At 29.0% G+C, this 19,007-nt stretch overlaps 2 protein-coding genes across 2 annotated transcripts; one reads left to right on the top strand and one right to left on the bottom strand.

Moving 5' to 3' along the window:
- Positions 1–716: 716 nt before the first annotated feature.
- LOC105113372 (Dynein light chain type 1 family protein) lies at positions 717–4,482 on the top strand. The gene is made up of 3 exons (XM_011009526.1): positions 717–1,030; positions 1,150–1,255; positions 4,177–4,482. The coding sequence occupies exons 1-3, from the start codon at positions 857–859 to the stop codon at positions 4,257–4,259; spliced, it is 363 nt and encodes a 120-aa protein (XP_011007828.1). The 5' UTR covers positions 717–856; the 3' UTR covers positions 4,260–4,482.
- Positions 4,483–8,290: 3,808 nt separating this feature from the next.
- Positions 8,291–9,198, bottom strand: LOC105113371 (uncharacterized). Its single transcript, XM_011009525.1, has 2 exons — positions 8,821–9,198; positions 8,291–8,643 (listed from the first exon to the last, which is right to left on the bottom strand). The coding sequence occupies exons 1-2, from the start codon at positions 9,072–9,074 to the stop codon at positions 8,424–8,426; spliced, it is 474 nt and encodes a 157-aa protein (XP_011007827.1). The 5' UTR covers positions 9,075–9,198; the 3' UTR covers positions 8,291–8,423.
- Between the last annotated feature and the right edge of the window lie 9,809 nt (positions 9,199–19,007).

Here is a 19,007-nt window from a genome sequence, read left to right as displayed (position 1 = left end):
ATGTCATAACTTCTGTCATTTAGAACACCATAAATGGTATAATAGCTACTATTTATTATATTGCTCAAGTTGTTGGCAATACTTCTAATATTCCACCATCTTATAACTATAATTTCATGACAACAACTACATTCCATTACAGCCAGCCAAGTATTATTCATTTTTAACTAATATTCTCTACTACTAATATATTCCCCCCTTTTTTAAGCTTTGCTTTACAGTGACAAGTGTTCCTCTCAATTCTCCATTGATTCATTTTATATTTAAATATAAAATACAAGAGATCATCATGGATTTGATCATTTTCTATTCACAGATCTTGTGCTTGAAGATGGGATATTGCAGTATTTTGGTGGAAAGAGAGAACAAATTTGTCCAAGTAATGTCCCAAATGACAAGGATTTTCGTCTTGAGCATCTCATTTGAAGTGGATTCTGAAGCTATTAGAGCAACCTCAAGGTCTCTCCTCATGGCCTATAATCCCTTTAATTCTTGCATGAGCTCGTCCAAGTTTCACATTATCTTCTTTTACCTTTTGTACTACAAGTTAACTTTGTAAAATTAACCTTTTCTATGTTCTTACCACTTTATTATATTCTTTTTCTTATTCTGCATTATCTTGTAGTACAAGGACTACATTGAGAAAATGTAAAAAGTACAGGGACCACATTAGCAGTAAACCAAAGTAAAATCATCAAATAAATTCCACACTTCACTTTCAGAGTTCAGTGTCTCCACTCGACAGAAAACAAGAAGACAGCTACATCCTACTTCCCTTTTCCTTCAGAAAGCTCTCCCCTCTCTATAAAAAAAAAAATAAAAAAAATCCCTAAAACTTAACCACAAAGCAAAGAAAATGAACAGTGAAGACATGAAAAGAAGCATCACCGGAGGTGTGAAGGTCGAAAACGACTCTTATTACCGGAAATCATCACCGGCTGCAGCAGCCCCTCCCGGAAAAAAGATCATCATCAAGAATGCTGACATGAAAGATGACATGCAAAAAGAAGCTGTTGATATAGCCATCGCGGTTAGCTCTCTTTCTCTCACTTAATTTCTTTTTTTCTTAAACTGGGTTTCTACTTGATAATTTTGTTTCTGTTTTTGATTTTGCTTTCTGGGTAAATTTTTTTTAACTGTTATTTTTAGGCATTTGAGAGGAACAATGTAGAGAAGGATGTAGCAGAGCATATAAAGAAGGAGTTTGATAAGAAGCATGGACCCACTTGGCATTGCATTGTTGGTCGCAATTTCGGTAACCCATTTTCACTTTCTTTCTTTAATTTTCGTGGCTGCTTTTCTTGTTAGAATTGGTTTAGTACATTGGTTTTTTTGGGGTTTGGAGTGTTTTTGTTAAAGATCTATGCTTTTGGTATATATTCAGGTTCAATAATTACAGGGTAGGTAATGTTATTATGTTGTTAAAATAATATGGAAGACAGATCTAGGCTTAGATTAAACTATATTAACTTGTTTCTTTCTGTTATAGAGGCGGCATAGTTGATTTGTGATAATATAATTGCGTTGCAAAGGGATGTGATAAGCTATGGTTCAATTGTGTGTTGATAGCTTATTAAGAGATGTGGGCTGTAATTGGATTTGAGCCATTGATTTGGTTAGGAATTAAGGAATTGTACTAATTTAGGTTTTGCTTGTGATGATGATATTAGGGATAACTAGGGATGAGTAAAAACTCGATTGTGTTTTCAGTTTGAAGTGTTGTTGGGGCTTTGACTGTGTGAAGTGATAGGCTGGTTTGGATTCGATTATCTGGATAAGACTTAATTAATTAGTTTGCTAAATGGCTAGGTTGTTGCCTGCCTTAGAATCTGGCTGTTCTTGTTTGATCTTTCTGGGTGATCTTATCCCAATGGGGATCTAATGGTTGGAGAGTGGATTTTGCTGATATCAACTGACTTTACTAGTGATAATATATGTTCTCAGTGCTTTCATGTGGCATATATTTCCCCTTCTGCAGTTAAGCTCTTACTATGGCCATTTAATGTCTATGAATTCATTGTCCGTAAGTTGTACATTTGTGCAAAATTGATAATGTCAAGACTAGGATCATTTGTAATTGGCTAGGCATGGCCTACACCTTCAATAAAATGGCTCAAATGATCTATAGATGCTATTGAATTTTGAAACAATCTCTGAAGATGTTGCATGATTAAAAAGCAACTCTTGAGAGGTGTTATTGAGTAAATCAATACAAAGCAAACTATTCAGAAGCCCACTTAAGCTTCTTCTTATGCAATTCTTGACTGCATATAGTGTGATTTGATTTCATTTGCATGAAGGTTAATATATTGGTGTATCTGAAAAGAGTCTATATTATTGTAACGTGTTTTTTTTTTCTGTTTAATTTTCTTCATGTAAAACTTCGTAGTCCTTAGCTTCCCTAAAGATTTTAATCAGGCATAGCACATAATTTAGAACAGATTGTAAATATACATTGTTATTTGCACAAAGTCAGAGGGACATCTCATTTGCTTGAGAATAGGACTATGGCTTTGCCTGTTAAAATTTAGCCAAATTAAAGTGTTTGTATAGCTCATCTGGCTGTCAAATATATCATGGTTGATAGTTTGACAAGGACATTTAATCCTTAATGTGATGGATCTCAATGTTCAGTTCATGCTGACATGGGGTTAGAGTGAAACTGGTATATCCATGTTCAAGAGATGCACATGGTGGAAAAAGAAAATGTCTTTTCTTTGCTTCAGATGGCTGTTAATCAACTACTTTAGAGGTAGTGCGGCAAAAGTGTTTGTATTGTCACAGTATGAGGATCCATGATGGACCTCTTAGTGAACAGACCTTGTGCTGGAACTCAATTGTGTCAGAAACAATAAAAGTAGTTAATCAATTAGGGGCATTATATGTTAAATTCAAACGATGTTCTTGAGATTTTTGTTTGAAGTGATGCCATTAGGGGCATTATATGTTAAATTCAAACGACATTCTTGAGATTTTTGTTTGAAGTGATGCCTTTTTTCTGTGTACAGAAAAAGATTATGATTATTTAAAGTCATATATTTTGTGGATTAGTAGAAATAGGATATTGACTCAAATCTCAGCTTACACTCAAACTATCTCACAGTTTCAATTTATGCAAAAGAGAAAAAAAAAGAAGAAGAAGAAGAAGAAAGAAAGAAAGAAAGAAGTAAAGAACTGGTAGAGGTATTTGACTTGCTTTGGTTTAAAAACTGCCTCCAGTTGGGCTGCATTTCAGATCATTTGGTGCTGTCTAACAAATACATAGATAAATATGAGAAAGAAGAACGGCGTTGGATTGTGGAAAAATGTAATGTTTAAGTAGGATTTTACTAGAAAACTCTACTGGTTAGTTGCCTGGATTGGATATAGCTTTCCATATACTAGTTTGTTGCCTAGTTTCAAAATCAGGTTACAGTATGTTCTGATCAGCCTGAATCCGTTCTGATTTTCTTGTTGTCCAACGTGAGTTTAAGCCTAGCCCAGCTTCTTATTCTTTCCAAATATAACTTCTAGAATGATTTCACTTTTCGAGCTAATAATTTCAGTTGTAAAATACTTATTTTTATAAACAAACATGGTTAGAAAAAAAAAATGATGATGCATAAGTGGGAATTAAATAAGTAAAGGGATTGTTAATTGTGGGCCAGGGTGGGAAGAGGATCGCGCTCTCTGTCCTCTCTTTCAAATAAATGTGCACAAATGCATCTGTTGGTTTCAATTTCACCCAGGTCACAACCGAGAATGGCACTTTGCCTATTCATGAACATGTTCTGAGTTCCCAGAAATCGTAAATGAGAATTTGTGTAAGATTTCTATGCTAGCTCTAACACCGCCACTTTCATATCTCTTTTGCTGAGGAAAATTAGCAGTTAGATGCTCAAACATGAGAGTGACCCCTGTCTAGTAGTATTAGACGTCCCATCATCATGCTTCGAGAATATGTATCCCATGTTTGTTGAGATTGGTGCATCTTAATTGGACTGTGTAAACTGTGTTGGCTAACTGTTCTCGCTTCATTTTAGTTTATCTTACTGAATTGGTAAAGAAGAAAATGCCTTGCTTTCCATCCTCACTGATACATTTTGATCCTTTGAGGGAAATTGGATTGTGTGTAGCTTGTTTCATGAAAAAGTTCAGTAACTTCTGTTCTGTTTTCATTTTGTTCCTGAAATACAGGTTCATATGTGACTCATGAGACGAACCACTTTGTTTATTTCTATTTGGACCAGAAAGCTGTTTTGCTATTCAAATCTGGTTGATCCTGATGGTCACGGAGATCACAACTATGCCGATAATGCATTTATGATCATGATGCTATAGCTAGTGCTTGTATGTATTAATTGAAACTTCCTGGCATGGAAAGACTCTAGCCAGAATTTCCTGTGCCTAACATGTATATTTGATCACACTTAAAATGGTTTTGAACCTGTGGATATGAATCTCCGTCCCTCAGTCCACTGAGTTGCTGCTTTTATCTTTGGATAGTACTTTTGTCATAGTTATTCATCGTGCGGATGCTGGCTGCATTGAATTATCTTGACTAGCTTCTTTCATCAGGGAAGTTGAAGCTGTTGATTCAAAGACTTGGATATAAACTAAAATACCATTTATCCTGATATCGTGTTCAAAATTGTAAAGTAATAAGAAAATGGTCAAGTCACGTGTAGAGAAGAACAAGTGAATATGCACAAGCTCAGCTGTCACTGCGAAAGCTCTGCCTGAAGATGAATCTCTCTTTGTTTGTATTTTTGAAGAGTTTGACTGCGTAGATTTTTAAGTAATCTCTGTTCACCTCTACATGGATTAAAGGTCGAAGATCCCCAGAAAGAGGTGTGATTAGCACCATACAGTTTTGTCTGGAATGCATCTCGGAACCGATAAAAGAGAAAATCGGATTATCGACAGGGTGGCGCAAGAGCACAGCTGTCGCTTTCAAGGGAGGGTGGTGGAATGTAGCACCATATAAAATACTCTTCCACCTTTCCATGAATGGCTTGCCCTTCATAGCTAAGCAAGGGTTCCAGCTTTCATGACTGCATGGGCACATGGGAAACTATAAAAGATTCCAAGTTCCTAATTCCTAACACCTTTTCTTATTCTTTTAAATTCCAATATCAATACCTTCGTGCCCACCTTGCTAGTCTGAGGACAGAATCCAGTGACTTTGTGCCTGCCACCCACCACCCTCTTCTCTAACTTGGCATGTGTGTGCGCGCGTGTACTATATATATATATATATAGAATAGCTGTTTGACTAGTATTTTAATGGGGGTCGAAAATTATATATAGACTTTTTTTTGACATTTTTTGACATAAAAAGTTTTTAATGTAAGTAGAAAAGTTTATGAAATCATTTAATTAAATAAATAAAAAAATGAAGTTTATTTATATAAAACATACAAAAAAATAAAGTTTATTTATATAAAACATTAAATAATTATAGATAAATTAAAATAATATCTTCAAAAATTAAATACATATAAAATAAATTTTTTAAATAAAAAATATTTATACAAAAAAGGCTAACACAAGGAAAAAAAATTAGAAGAGGGATATTAATTGAAACATAAGTTAAAAAAATATTAATTAAAATAAAATCTAAAATTAGAGTAAAAAAGTAAGAAAAAGACGGTGATAGTCTAAATGTTGCAAGCATGTTTAAAAAAACAAATGACATGGGTTATAGGTCCAATTAGATTTAATAAGTTGGTTATATTTTAATTAAACTAAATAAAAAAAATAGGTAATGATACTAAAAGAACAAGATTTTTATATATATATAAAAAAATCACCATAACTTAGATAGAAAACCTTAGAAGTGCAAATTTGGATTAACAAAAAGGAACAAAAAAAAACTCGAGTTTATATGATAAACATATAATTTGAGTAATAAAAGACGAGTCAATCTGAGTTAATCAGCAAAATTCATGGTCTATATCAATAAATTAGAATAACTTAACATAAAAAAAATTAAAATAAAATCATAAAGTCAATCTTGTTTTTTTTTTAAATAATAATGAATGATAAAATCAAAAACAAAATTGAGCAAAATAAAAGGAGTGTTGACTTATATTAACATTGTAAACCTGTGAACCAGGTCATTAGATTGGAAGTACCATAAAAAAAATATATAAAACCCAATCATAAACAATTAAAACATTGAAGGATGAAACATGAAAAAAATTCAATTACAAGAAAAGGATCTAAAATAAAAAAATTATAAGTAAAAGAATAAGAATGAAAGTCAAAATATAAAACACATTGGAGGGAAACCAAAAAGAACTGATAGAAGAATTACATTGAAAAGAAAAATAACTTTAATAAAAGAAAAAAATTAAAATAATAAGAACCAAATTAGAAAAAATAATATACCATAAACTATAATTAAAAGATGGAACTGCAAATCAATTCTACTTTAACAAAAGGGCCAACAAAAAAAATCAAAAAAATAAGAACTGAATTGAAAAATATAATATATGATATTAAAATCAAAAGAATTCATTGAAAATAAGCAAAACTCTTATAAAAGTGCCTAGAATAAAAAATAAAAATAAAAAAACAATGATTGAAAGTAAAATACTGAAAGCAAAGAAAAACAACATTTGCTTTTTTTTTAGAGAAATGAGAGGTAAAAATCAAAAACATTTGCGATAAAAACTTTCATCTATCCTTAAACAATGATTGAAAGTAAAATACTGAAAGTAAAGAAAAAACAACATTTGCTTTTTTTTTTAGAGAAGTGAGAGATAAAATCAAAAACACTTGCGATAAAAACTTTCATCTATCCTCATCACACATTACACTGAGAGGAGAGAGAACACGATAATCTTTTCAATGACATAGTGAAAAGACAGGTGTGATTGCTAGGAGGAGCGAAGCACCTCTAGTGCATTAACATGTGAAAAACATGTGCTATCAATTTTTTACTATAAAAATTATTCACTCAACATAAAAAAAAAAAATCAAAATAACCTTCATGAATCTTGATTTTTTTAGAATTAAAAATAGATGTAAAATGATGGAAATGCACCTGGACATATCTTACATTTTTTATTCCAATGATAAAAAAATATTTTTCTTGTATGCTAAAAGAATTAAAAAAAAATATAAATATCTTTGGCCAATAGTTTAATTTGTTATAAACCTAGGGGTGAATTAGTTATTTACTGTTTGAAAAAAAAGTTGAAAGATACATATAGCTCTGCTAATTTTTTATTATCAATGAATCATTGAAAAAAAAAGGATCAAAATATCCCTAACACCAAGGTATCCTATTTTTTCTTCAAAAATATAATTTTGCTGCAGCAATTAATAGTTTTCTGTGACAAAATTTCAAAAATATGAAATATATATATGTAGTTTTGAAATTGGACTGTGGGAGAGTTTAAAAAGATTAATTCAATCTTAAAATATTTTAATTAAAAAAATAAATGGGTTGATAGTCAAGTCGATTAGGTTTTTTAATTTTTTATTCATCTCAGACTAATTCAGTTCCAGTTCTCTAGTCAATCCACTCACCAGGCCAAACCAGGTTTTAAAATAATGTATAATTTTAAGTTTAGCTTTACAATCAAAGCTTGACATTTTTGGCGTTTTTTGCAAGCAAACAAAGCCAAGTAAAAATGCAAGCATATATGTTCACATAGAAATAAAACGACAGGAGCTCTCGCAAGAAATATTATAATAAGAGAACCTTTTTCTTCATTGTTCTAGATGGTAACTTTGGTTTGCCAATGGCTACCATAAAATTGTCCACAAAGTACATATTCTCCTCGATTCACCACTACTAGCCTTAGCACCGTCAAAATTGTTCCCTTATCAGTGCACAGCGTCCTCCCAGTGCTTATTCCCTCCACAACTACACTAATATGCGCTTCTCATTTTGTAGTACTTATTCTACACCTATTTTCAAATAAAATATTTGTGTAGTATCAACACTCTTATAATTAACTATATTTAAATACAGCTAGGGAGAGGGAATTAGGGGTTTTATTCTAACTATATTTCCTGGTTACTTATCAATTTATATTGAAATTCATTATATAAACACTAAAAGTTATTAAATTTTTAAAGTGCAATTAAAAATCTAATAATATAAATATTATATGTTCATAATAAAAAAGATATTTTTTTAATATAGGATAAAAAACATGAGAAGATAGTATCTTATCTTCCTAAAAATAAAATAAAAAAAAATCCTTTAAGATTTACTCTATTTTTTACGTGGAATATTCCCGGGTTAAGCCTGGTTTGTAAACCATGCCCACAGGTATGTGGGGGGGCTAAAAAGTTAATTAAAAACCCTTGTCAGCTTCATAGCTTACCCAAACGAAAAAGGATAGATATGTCATTACATAAAAGTAACAAGGGCAATACTAGAAGGAAAAAAAAACAGCACCATCGAGGCCTCCCTTTCCCCCCTCTCAGTAAGCAAAACCACCCGCCCGGTTTCTTGTGGTTTTGCGGTGACGATAAGCAGGAGTTGTAGAAGTGCTTTTAGTGGAGGAGGAAGAAGAAGCAGCAGCAGCAGAAGCAGTTGGTTTCATTGCAGAGAATGAACAGTTCTCTTTCCTTATTGTCTCTTCCTCGTCCATAAATATCTGCCTGCACCTGCACTCCACGCTACAAAAAGCCCTGTCCCCTCTATGCACAGCAAATCAAGAACATAGTTAGCCAACATCCAAATCAAAACTTTTTAGCACACAAACAAAGAAAGAGAGATAACAAAGATCTGGGTTTTTGCACAAAAAACAAGAAAAGATGAAGTCTTGAAGGTTAACAGAAACATATCACAGAGATCCAGCACAACACTTCACTTACTTGTACATGTATATATCTTTTCCAGGCAAGAGTTTCTGCCCACAGAGAAAGCATTGTTCAAGAAAAGCAGGGACTGGAAAAGAACAGTCTCTGTAAGAAGGAAAAGAGCAAGTTGCAGAAGAAAAACTAGGAGGGGAAGAAGGTTTGTTGCTGATCATCATCATCACCATGGTAGCTTTGTTGATAACTTGTGGGGTTTTGCAGTTAACACTACCACTCTCTTGTGCCTCAAGAACTATACTTAAGCCCACCATGTCTCATCATAAAATGAATCTTTAAGCAAAGATTGTGCCTTTGCCACTGTATGGTTACGGCTATACGGGGGTGAAGGAAGGAACAAGGAAGCGTTAAAAAAGTAGGGAAATAAATAAACAAGTAGCGGAGAGAGGAGAAGGGGACGGTACAAAAGGGAAGGATAGGTGGGTCCAATCACAGCAGTATTAAGGACGATTTGACTTGTAGTGCTTCTTAATTGCCACGTACCCCTTTAGTTTTCATTTCTTTTCTTTTTCCATTCTTTTTTGTTTGTTGTTTCGGCTTTTTTTCGGTCGGAACCGGTTCTAATTGAAGAAGAACAGGAGGGGAAAAACCAATCTTACCCTCTGAAAAGCTCAGGTTCACTTGTGAATTGGTATTCATCTGGTCAAACCCTTACCCTATTAACTTTTTTTTAAAAAGAAAATATTTGTTTTTATTAAAACTATTTCATTTTAATTATTTTTAAAAAGATACAGTAACCTCAAATCAGGTTTTATAATTATAATTTTATCATTAACAAACTATATAGGGTGTTGTATACACAATTATTGTGATTTGTTATAATAAAATTATTATTTTATTTTAAAAGATTATTTCGGTATAAGTTTATTTTTTCTTAATTTAAATAAATAAATTCAGCATAAAAAATAAATAAATATTTCATTTTATATAATTGAATATTTTAATCTACATTTATTTCTTAATTTTTTTTAGTTATTGTTAAAGTTTTTTTATTTATTTATTTACATAGATGTTATCAATTTATTTAATTAGATATCTCTATAGATTTTTTATGTATATTTTAATTTTTTTGTATAAAAAACACATCAAATAATCTACATACTTAATATTTAAAAAAAAATAACTCATGTCAGAGCATAAATTAAATAACTAATTATATAATATTGTGTCAGAGCATAAATTAAATAACTAATTATATTATATCATCGATATTGTAAATTCTTATTTACAAATACAATTCAGTTTTTTTTTTTTTCCAAGACTACATCAAGCGGGGAGTATTATTATTCTCTCACCAATTATAATTACTTTATAATCTTAACTTTTAAAAGAATATCATTTTTAAGAGCAATAATAATAAGAAAAAAGAACACAAAAAAAACATATATTTAAAAATTTTACTTTATCTATAATTGGTTCAAAACTTACATCAAACAAATTTAATATTATTATTAATATGATAAATATTATTTTTTATAATTAAAAATATTGATATTAGAAATATCATTATTTATTTATAAATATTATGACTTTTATTACAATTAATATTATTAATATTAAAAATATCATTATTTTTATTATAAATATTATTATTTTGATTATAATTAATATTATTAATAAGTTTTTTTTAAAAATATATTTGATTTAAAAGGTAAAATTAAGAATTATTACTATTATTATTATTATCATTAGTAATTTTTTTTTAAATAAAATTATTACTACAAAAACTTGAAAGGTTGCAGACCCAAGCGCACGAGCCTGCAGAACCACGAGCTGGATATAGATTCACACATCTGAGTCTGTTCTAACCTGCACCTGGGATTTATAAACTCTCGAGGGGTTGCAAACTCATGCGGCTAGATCTGCAGACCTTATAGAAAAAAAAATAACAAATATTATTATTATTATTATTGTTGTTATTGTTATTGTCATTAATTTTATATATATATATTATAAAAACTTGGATCATATAAGTATAATAATATTATTAACATGATAATATTATTATTTTTATTATAATTAAAAGTATTAATATTAAAAATATTATTATTTCTATTATAAATATAATGATTTTTATTATAATTAATATTATTAATATTAAAAATATCATTATCATTATTATAAATATTATTATTTTGATTATAATTAATATTAATATTATTATAATTAATAAATTTATAAAAAATATTATTAATATTGAAAAACAATAATAGATTTGATTTAAAAGGTAAAATTAAGAATTATTGTTTTTTAGTAAAGTTTTTTAAAAAAAGTTAAAATTATTACTATAAAAACATGGGGGGACAACAAGTCCATGTGTCTGGGTTTGCAACCCACGTGCTAGATGCAGACTAAGTCTCTTTTGACCTGTACCTTGGGTTTTAGACCCATATGGCTGAGTCTACAGACGTTGTAAAGAAGAAAAATAAAAAAAAAATAATAATTCTTTTTATTGTCGTTGTTGTTGTTATTATTATTAATTTTTTTTTAAAATGTTACTACTATAAAAACCTGGGCAAGACAAGTTTAATATTATTATTACTATGATAAATATTATTATTTTTATTATAATTAAAAGAATTAATATTAAAAATAATATTTTTCATATTATAAATATTATGATTTTTATTATGATTAATATTATAAATATCATTATTTTCATTATAAGTAATATTATTAATATAATAATTAATAAATTTGTAAAAAAATATTGTAAAAATAATAAATTTGATTTGAAATGTAAAATTAAGAGTTATTATTACTATTATTGTTATTATCATTAGTAAATTAAAAAAAAAGACTATATTATTATCATTGAAGTAAAACCATAATTTTTTTTAAAAGATTATAAAATATAAAAACTTGAGTAGACAAGTTAAATATTATTATTAATATTATAAATATTATTAAATTCATTAATATTATTAAAATTAAAATAAATATTATTACTATTGATAAAAATATGGATTTGATTTTAAGGATAAAATCAATTATTATTATTCACTTGAGCCCGACATTCTCTTCCGAACCCAAGGAAATTAAGGCTGGAAATGGATGCCTAACCCAAGTTGCTTGAGTGTGCCAGGAACACAAACCAAAATCATTTGGGTCTTACAACACCACCTAACCTAATGATTTAGGGTATGACATTTGAACCCAAAGTTGGCAGGTCTGGCATCCAAACCCATAGGTAATGGGTCCATGTCTAGACCTAAGGCTAATGGATCCAACATAGGACCCAAGGCTAATAGGTCCGGTGTCCAGTCCTAATTTTCTAAGGTTATATGTCAGGATTCAGGGTAAAGAGTCTCGTGTCAAGATCTAAAGGTAATAGGTCTTTCATGAAGACCTAATTATCTTAGATTCGGCGTCAGGACCTAACTTTAATAAGTTGTTATGATATCGTAGTTGCACGAATTAATTACCCTAACTTAAAACATAAAACACAAGATAGTATAGAGCAAGTAAATGGTCGATCTTATGAGAAAGGTTCAAGTCAAATTTTTTATGCTATATGATATGCATTTTGAAGAGGATTAAAAGTTATTTAGGCTAAAGCAAAAGAAAACATAAAACTATTAAACAAAATTAAATAATATCAGAAAATTATCAAGAGACCAAACCTTAATTTCAAGCAAACATCTACCTATAGAAGTCAGAATTAATTACTGAAAAAATATATCAATTTTATATTCTAAATATTTATCATTTCTTAACATTAATTAATTAATGAATCCGTCATATAACTAACCCTAACCATCAAATAACCACAATGCTTGCACTAATAATTTAATTGAATGACAACTTTAAGAACTAGATAAATTGATTAATCTTGACAACATGATTATCCAAAATCTATATTTTGATTTGTTTAAATGTTCTTCTTAAGGATAATAACATAGATTTGCTATAATTATTAAATTTAATTGCTTTATAAGTTTATATACCACAACTCCAGTTTTGATATCAAACTTAACAATATATTGTATACAATAATAACTTTGAGTTTTCTCTAGCAATTAAAATAAAAAATTATAGGAAAAATAAGCATGAGAGAACAAACATATTCATCTTATAAACTAAAAAAAAAAGTAAAATAAATCTCACAGTTCTTGAAATTCGAAGGTTGTCATGTTCTTACAACAAAAAACAAAAAAAAGAATTTAACCTTGCTTGTCTACTGAATAATTAATCAGAAAGCATGATTTCAGGTTCTATTAGAGGAAGGTGTGTTTTTTTATGATTTCAGGTTTTGTTAGAGGAAGGTGTTTTTTTTCTCTTAGTTGGTCATCCTCTCTTTTCTTTTCTCTTTTTCTTTTTATATCCTAGGAAAACTTAATCTCTTTTTCACAAAATAGTCCTATCTTAAGTAGACAATTTATATTTATGCATTTCAATAAGTATTTTCCTATAAAAGAAGAGATAGTCTTGCATAAAATCTTCAAGTTTTAACTTTTAACTTAGAGGAACTAAATTACCAAAATAAAGACTTGGATGTCAGTTTGGATATTTTAGGATGTAATTTGGACTTATTTTTTCACAAAACCTATCTACTGGTAGCATTTATATGTCATCTTATAAAAATGATATCTCTCTTATATGAACTCCTTTTCTACTAAAATTTGTTGATAAGTATTCGAGTTAGGAATCCAATAAAATTAAGTTTGCATCAAATAGATTTTCGTAACTCAAGATATTCAAGTTGGAATGGCAGAAGGTTAATATTGACAGAATATTAGATTTGACTTTGAAGATTGCAATCTCTATGCTCTTTCTCTTTTTATTTCTCTTGCCATATATGTACATGAAGGCATGATGCTACTTTGTTTTGACTTTTAGAGCCTAAGTTTTGCACAAAATATTGATCGGAGGTCAAATCTATCAATTATCTTCAATTTATTTCTTTTTCAATCTTGTATCCAAAAGTGCCTTCAAAACATAAAATAAAGAATATCAAGATATTTTATATAAAACATATGCAAACTACTAAGTAAGAATGGGTAAAACTATTAAATAATATGGTTGCATCATAAGTTCTGCGCCAAGATCCAATTCTCTTAGGTCCGATATCAGGACCCAAAGGTAATGGGTTTTGCATCCAAACCTAATTCTCTTGAGTCTAGTGCCCTATCCTAATTTTCTTAGGTTCACCGTTTAGATCCAATTCTCTTGGGTCTCACGTTAGAACCTAAGTGTAATAAGTGGCGTGTCATGACTCAATTCACTTGGGTCTACCTCAAGACTCAAGGCTAATGGGCCCTGCTTTAGGATCTAATTCTCTTTGGTCTTGTGTCAGGATCCAATGTAATAAGTCTTGCGTCTGGACCCAATTCTTTTAGGTTTGGTGTTACAGTCAGGTTCAACACTCTTAAATTTTAATTTTTTTTATATTTTTTATGAAAATAAAAGGTTAATGAACAGCGTAGCACAAGCCACTTAACTAGTATCACTTATAAACCTACAAACTATTTATATAATGATTTACGCTAAGACAAATCATCAAAAGGCCATGTTATGATGTTTCAAAAATTCAACTAGTCTTGGATTAGAGTTCTCAGTTTGGATAATCAGTTAATCAATTGGTTTTACCAATCTCTTCCATTGTCCCTAACCAAGATAATTGATAACTTATACTTGGTGCTCAGTATGCTAAAGTTGGTGATGACTAATACCTACAAAAGGTCTTCTTTGGTAAAGTTGGGAACTCCCCGATACTTAAATAAATATCCTTTTAGAGAAAGAAAAAACAAAAATATTCTAGAGAGAGATGCTTTAAAAATATATATAATAGAGAATTAAGATTTTGAACCTTTTCTTATGAAGGTCTCATGACATATTTTTAACCCACGAGTCTTGTCTTTTTATAAAGAGAAGGGTTTGAAGTGTAATCTTACTTTGATAACATTTAATGAGGGATAAATATCTTTTACATCCATATTAGTATTTGATAGAAATATGGTGGGTCCTTAAAGGACTTTATTCACCCAAAAAAGGTGTAGAAGATTTAAAGTTTAAGGTGTCAAAAGTAGTTAAGTCTATAGGGACTGATTTCTTCCCCAAGATTAAACTCAAAAGAGGTTGGCCATTTTCCTAGACATGCCAAGAGAGGATAATCATTCCCTTGGTCACACCAAGAAAGGATGGTCCTTCTCTAAGGCATATACAAAAAAAGATAATCGTTACTTTGGACTTAACTAACTATTAAGTTCAAATATATTGGGTCTGACCTGTTTACTAGACTCATGCTACCTTAAACTTTAGCTAACTACTAAGTCCAAGTGCTAGACTTTATATACTACTAAGTTCAAAAATGTCTAGGAGTGGCTGGCACTAGACCCAATGTTTAGGGGGCTGACACACTATCAAGCCCAATCATGTTTGGGTCTGGTTAGTACTAGACTTAGTGTGCCTGAGGCTTAGCACACTGTCAAGCCCTATTTGAGACATTCTCACTCCCTTATGTATGTCCAAATGAGAAGGGTTAAAAGAAATTTTTAAAACAGTTAAAAATTGATTTATCACCATGCTTGGTGGGAATCAAATAAAAAGAATTGGTATGACTTCTTAGAATCATTTATTCATTATGATCCAAATAAAAATGTTCGTAAATGTGCCCATTATAATGATAATAACTATTTGATTAATACATGCTTTAAGCTCCATGGTTTTTAAGATTGACATCTAAAATGAAAAATCATGCCTCCCATGTCTTTTAATCCTAATCTACATGGTTTGATTTCAAAGAGTCATTTGATTATTACATGGAATTTGTTGCTAACACATGTTTATTTAACTTTATTTTTTGTTCTTCTACTTTATAGTAATAGTAATTGAGATTCAGTGCTACCAATTATATCGTGTGATTATTATAAATTTAGTCATTTATCCTCGACTTGTTTTGAAACAATCATTATCAACGTCTCTAATTATTGTTGATAGTGACATTACACCTTTATTAATTCCTAGAAAATTAAATGGTGTGGGTGTTTAAATATAACCCAATTCATAGTAAAATATATTCTGGGCTATAGTAAAATTACTTTTGTGCTCTTTTATCAAAGTTAATTCACAGTGCAATTACATCTTTAATCTTGAAAGAGAAAATATAAGCTTAACAATTGAGGTTATTTTATGTAATTTCTAGGGTCGTGGGAAACATTTTGGTATTCTTAATTTTTTTTTTAATGTTTAAAGCTATTGGAGTGTGCTCGCTTCAGCACAAGAGTGGCATTCATGCTTTTCAGGCGGTGCGTGTGACACCACGCGATGAATGTAACTGGCCTTCTATCATTTCTCTAGGTGTGTCATTATGTTTTTTTATTTTATTTAAAGTTGTGTGTGATAGCTGATAATGATTGAATTGTCATAAGTGATTGTTTGATTTTTTCCCTTTCTTTTCTCTCTCCTGATAGGTAATGTACTGTATTATCTTTTTTGTTTTTTACTTTTCAATTATAGTACTCATTCTATTAATTTCTTATTTCATTTCTTTTCCATTTATAGAAGTTTTTATGCTTTTCAATTGAGTCCTTCAATTATAATTTCTCATATGTTTAGCTTTTTCATTTCAATCCTCAATTTTTAAAATTTTTATTTTGTCCTTGAAACTTTTGTTGTAGTTTTTTTTTTCAATTTCATCATTCAATTAAATTTTTAATTGTTATATTTTTTTTTAGTTTGACCCTTATTCTTTTGATTTCTTTCCCTTTTATTAAAACTATTTTTCAATTCAATTAAACCCTTTAATTGAAAATTTTTATCCTTTAAATTAATGTTTTTTCTAGCCCTTTTTTTCAATCCTTTTGTGTAATTAATTTTTTTTATAGTTTCAATTATTGACATTTAATTTGTTAAAGATTCAGCTTCGTATGATCTTATTGTTCTATATTAATTATTTTTTTTAATATTGACTTTGTGATTATTTTCAAGTTTTTTCTATGGATTTATCACGGTCTTATGGCCCAAGTCATGATTTTTGCATGCTTTATTTTAATGTAAGTTTTTTTTTAATTGTTCTATTTCTAATTCATCTATAATTTTTTTATTACTAACACACTTTATTTTTTAAAATAAAAAAATATTGATTTTTAAATTACATTGTTGATATGTTCCGCCTTATATAATATTTTTTATGGCATGAGTTTATTCAATTAGTTTAATTTGTGTTTATCTTTTAAGTCATGATTTTTTAAGGTGTAGATTTATCTTTTATTTATTTAAATAAATAAGTTTAGTAAACATTATCGGATACATTTCTCATTTTATGTTATGGAATATCTTAATCTTGCTTGCATTGGCTTTTCAATTTATACTTTGAATTTTGTTATGTAAAAAAACATATTAAAACAACCTACATATCTGGTATTTTTTTTAAAAAAATTATAACCAAGGATGAAGCACGGGCTAAATGGCCAGTTAACTAAAAAACTAAATCATTGAGTGTTTCATTGTAGCCTATTCTACATATGTGTCTTAATTTTCAATGAAATTACCATTTAACCCTTCACCCTTTATTTATAAGGATTTGTTTAAGGGGTAAATGGTTTTTGCATACAATTAATTTGTCATTTCGTATTTGTTTAGGGACAACAATGTCTTTTACTTTTTATAGTAGTACAATTATTATATTGCCCTTTAAAAGTTAACAATGAGAACCTTTGTTCGAAGGGCTTTCTACGAATATTTTTTTAATTATTGTTGTTGTTTAGTTCTATGGGCATTTTTATCTTTTTACAAATTAATAAAGAATGTGGTTACTTAATTACCCTTGTCATTCTAATTTTCTATCCTTGGCTTTAAAGCCTTAGTTGTAATTTTATAATATTTTTTTTGTTATTATTATTTAGTTTGAGGGCCATTTTTTTTTACACAAATAAAAAAAGAGAAAAGCTTGGTCGTCTTTGGACGAAGTGTGTGGCTAACTTTAGTGGTTTGAATCGTGATTCCACCGCATCATTAGATTTGTCTTAGTGTCCTTTCCCTTTGTGGATAACACGTTTATAGTGGTTAGTTTTGGTTTAGTGCCAATTTTCTTTCTATTTTTTTTTCTTTTTTTCTTGTCGGATTGCATATTGTCCATATAAAAAATCATACTAGCCCTTCAATTTTTTTTCTTTTGATTCAGTCCTTTTTCTCTTGATTGCAATTTTTTTATTTACATTTAATATTTCTAATTGAATTTTATTTTTGATTTCATCCCTGATGATTTGTTTTTTTTTTATTTTTAAATTTCATCTCTAAGCATTTATTTTCATTTAATTGTGATGTCAAATTTCATCCTAATTCTTTTAGCTACTTTTTTTAACCATTTTCTTAATTATTATGTTTTTTCAATTCAATCCCTAAAAATTTAATTTCATTTAATTTTTATATTGAATTTATTCATAATTCTTTTAATTTTTATTTATTTTGTTTTGCATTATTTTTTTATTAATTTTTTTTCCTGAATTTCATAATTCTATATTTGTTTAATGAAGAATCTTGCTTCTCGGTTATTTTAAGTTTGGCTTTAATAGGGTCACTCCGATCTCATGACTTGGATTATATATTATAAAGATTAGCTTGAGTTGATTTTGGTATTTTTTAAAGTATTTTTTTTTAAATTACTAGTATTTTTTTTAGCTTCCTATTTATTGGGTCATCCTAATTTCGTGTTCTAGATTATGTGTTTGATTTGTTGACCTGAGTTAACTACTAGGTTTGCTCAAGATTTTTTTATTTTTTTTAATCTTTGGTGTCCATTCCTTATATTTTGCTAATATGTTAGGCCTTGCGTAATATTTTTTATGATGTTGATTTATTCATTCAGTTTCATTTGTATTTATTGTTGAAATTATGAGTTTTTTATAATGAATTTATCTTTTATTTATTCAAATAAATAAATTTAGTAAATACAATCAGGTGAATGTCTCATTTTAGTGGTTTGTTTATTGGTTATTGTTAGCTATTTTTTTATTTATATAAATAATTATTTATATATTTAATAAGATAATTGCATAGATTTTTTAATTTGTATTTTAAATTTTTCATGTAAAAAAATACTTCGAATAAACATACATACTTGGTATTTAAAAAAAAATAAAAATAAAACCCATGGAGAATCAATAACCAGTAAAGGGTATTTGTACTAGATGTATTTCTGGACAACAAATCGTTGACTCAATCTTTTCTCCAGATGACTCATCGGA

Source organism: Populus euphratica, unplaced genomic scaffold (assembly GCF_000495115.2).
Source record: "Populus euphratica unplaced genomic scaffold, PopEup_1.0 scaffold415.1, whole genome shotgun sequence".
NCBI lineage: Eukaryota > Viridiplantae > Streptophyta > Magnoliopsida > Malpighiales > Salicaceae > Populus > Populus euphratica.
This window is presented reverse-complemented; position numbering and strand designations above follow the sequence as displayed.

Coding starts and splice junctions, on each gene's coding strand:
- LOC105113372 (XM_011009526.1), top strand. CDS start 857: ATGAACAGTGAAGACATGAAAAGAAGCATCACCGGAGGTGTGAAGGTC. Junction 1,031..1,149: donor CTGTTGATATAGCCATCGCG/GTTAGCTCTCTT, acceptor TGTTATTTTTAG/GCATTTGAGAGGAACAATGT. Junction 1,256..4,176: donor CATTGTTGGTCGCAATTTCG/GTAACCCATTTT, acceptor CCTGAAATACAG/GTTCATATGTGACTCATGAG.
- LOC105113371 (XM_011009525.1), bottom strand. CDS start 9,074: ATGGTGGGCTTAAGTATAGTTCTTGAGGCACAAGAGAGTGGTAGTGTT. Junction 8,644..8,820: donor AAAGATATATACATGTACAA/GTAAGTGAAGTG, acceptor TGCTGTGCATAG/AGGGGACAGGGCTTTTTGTA.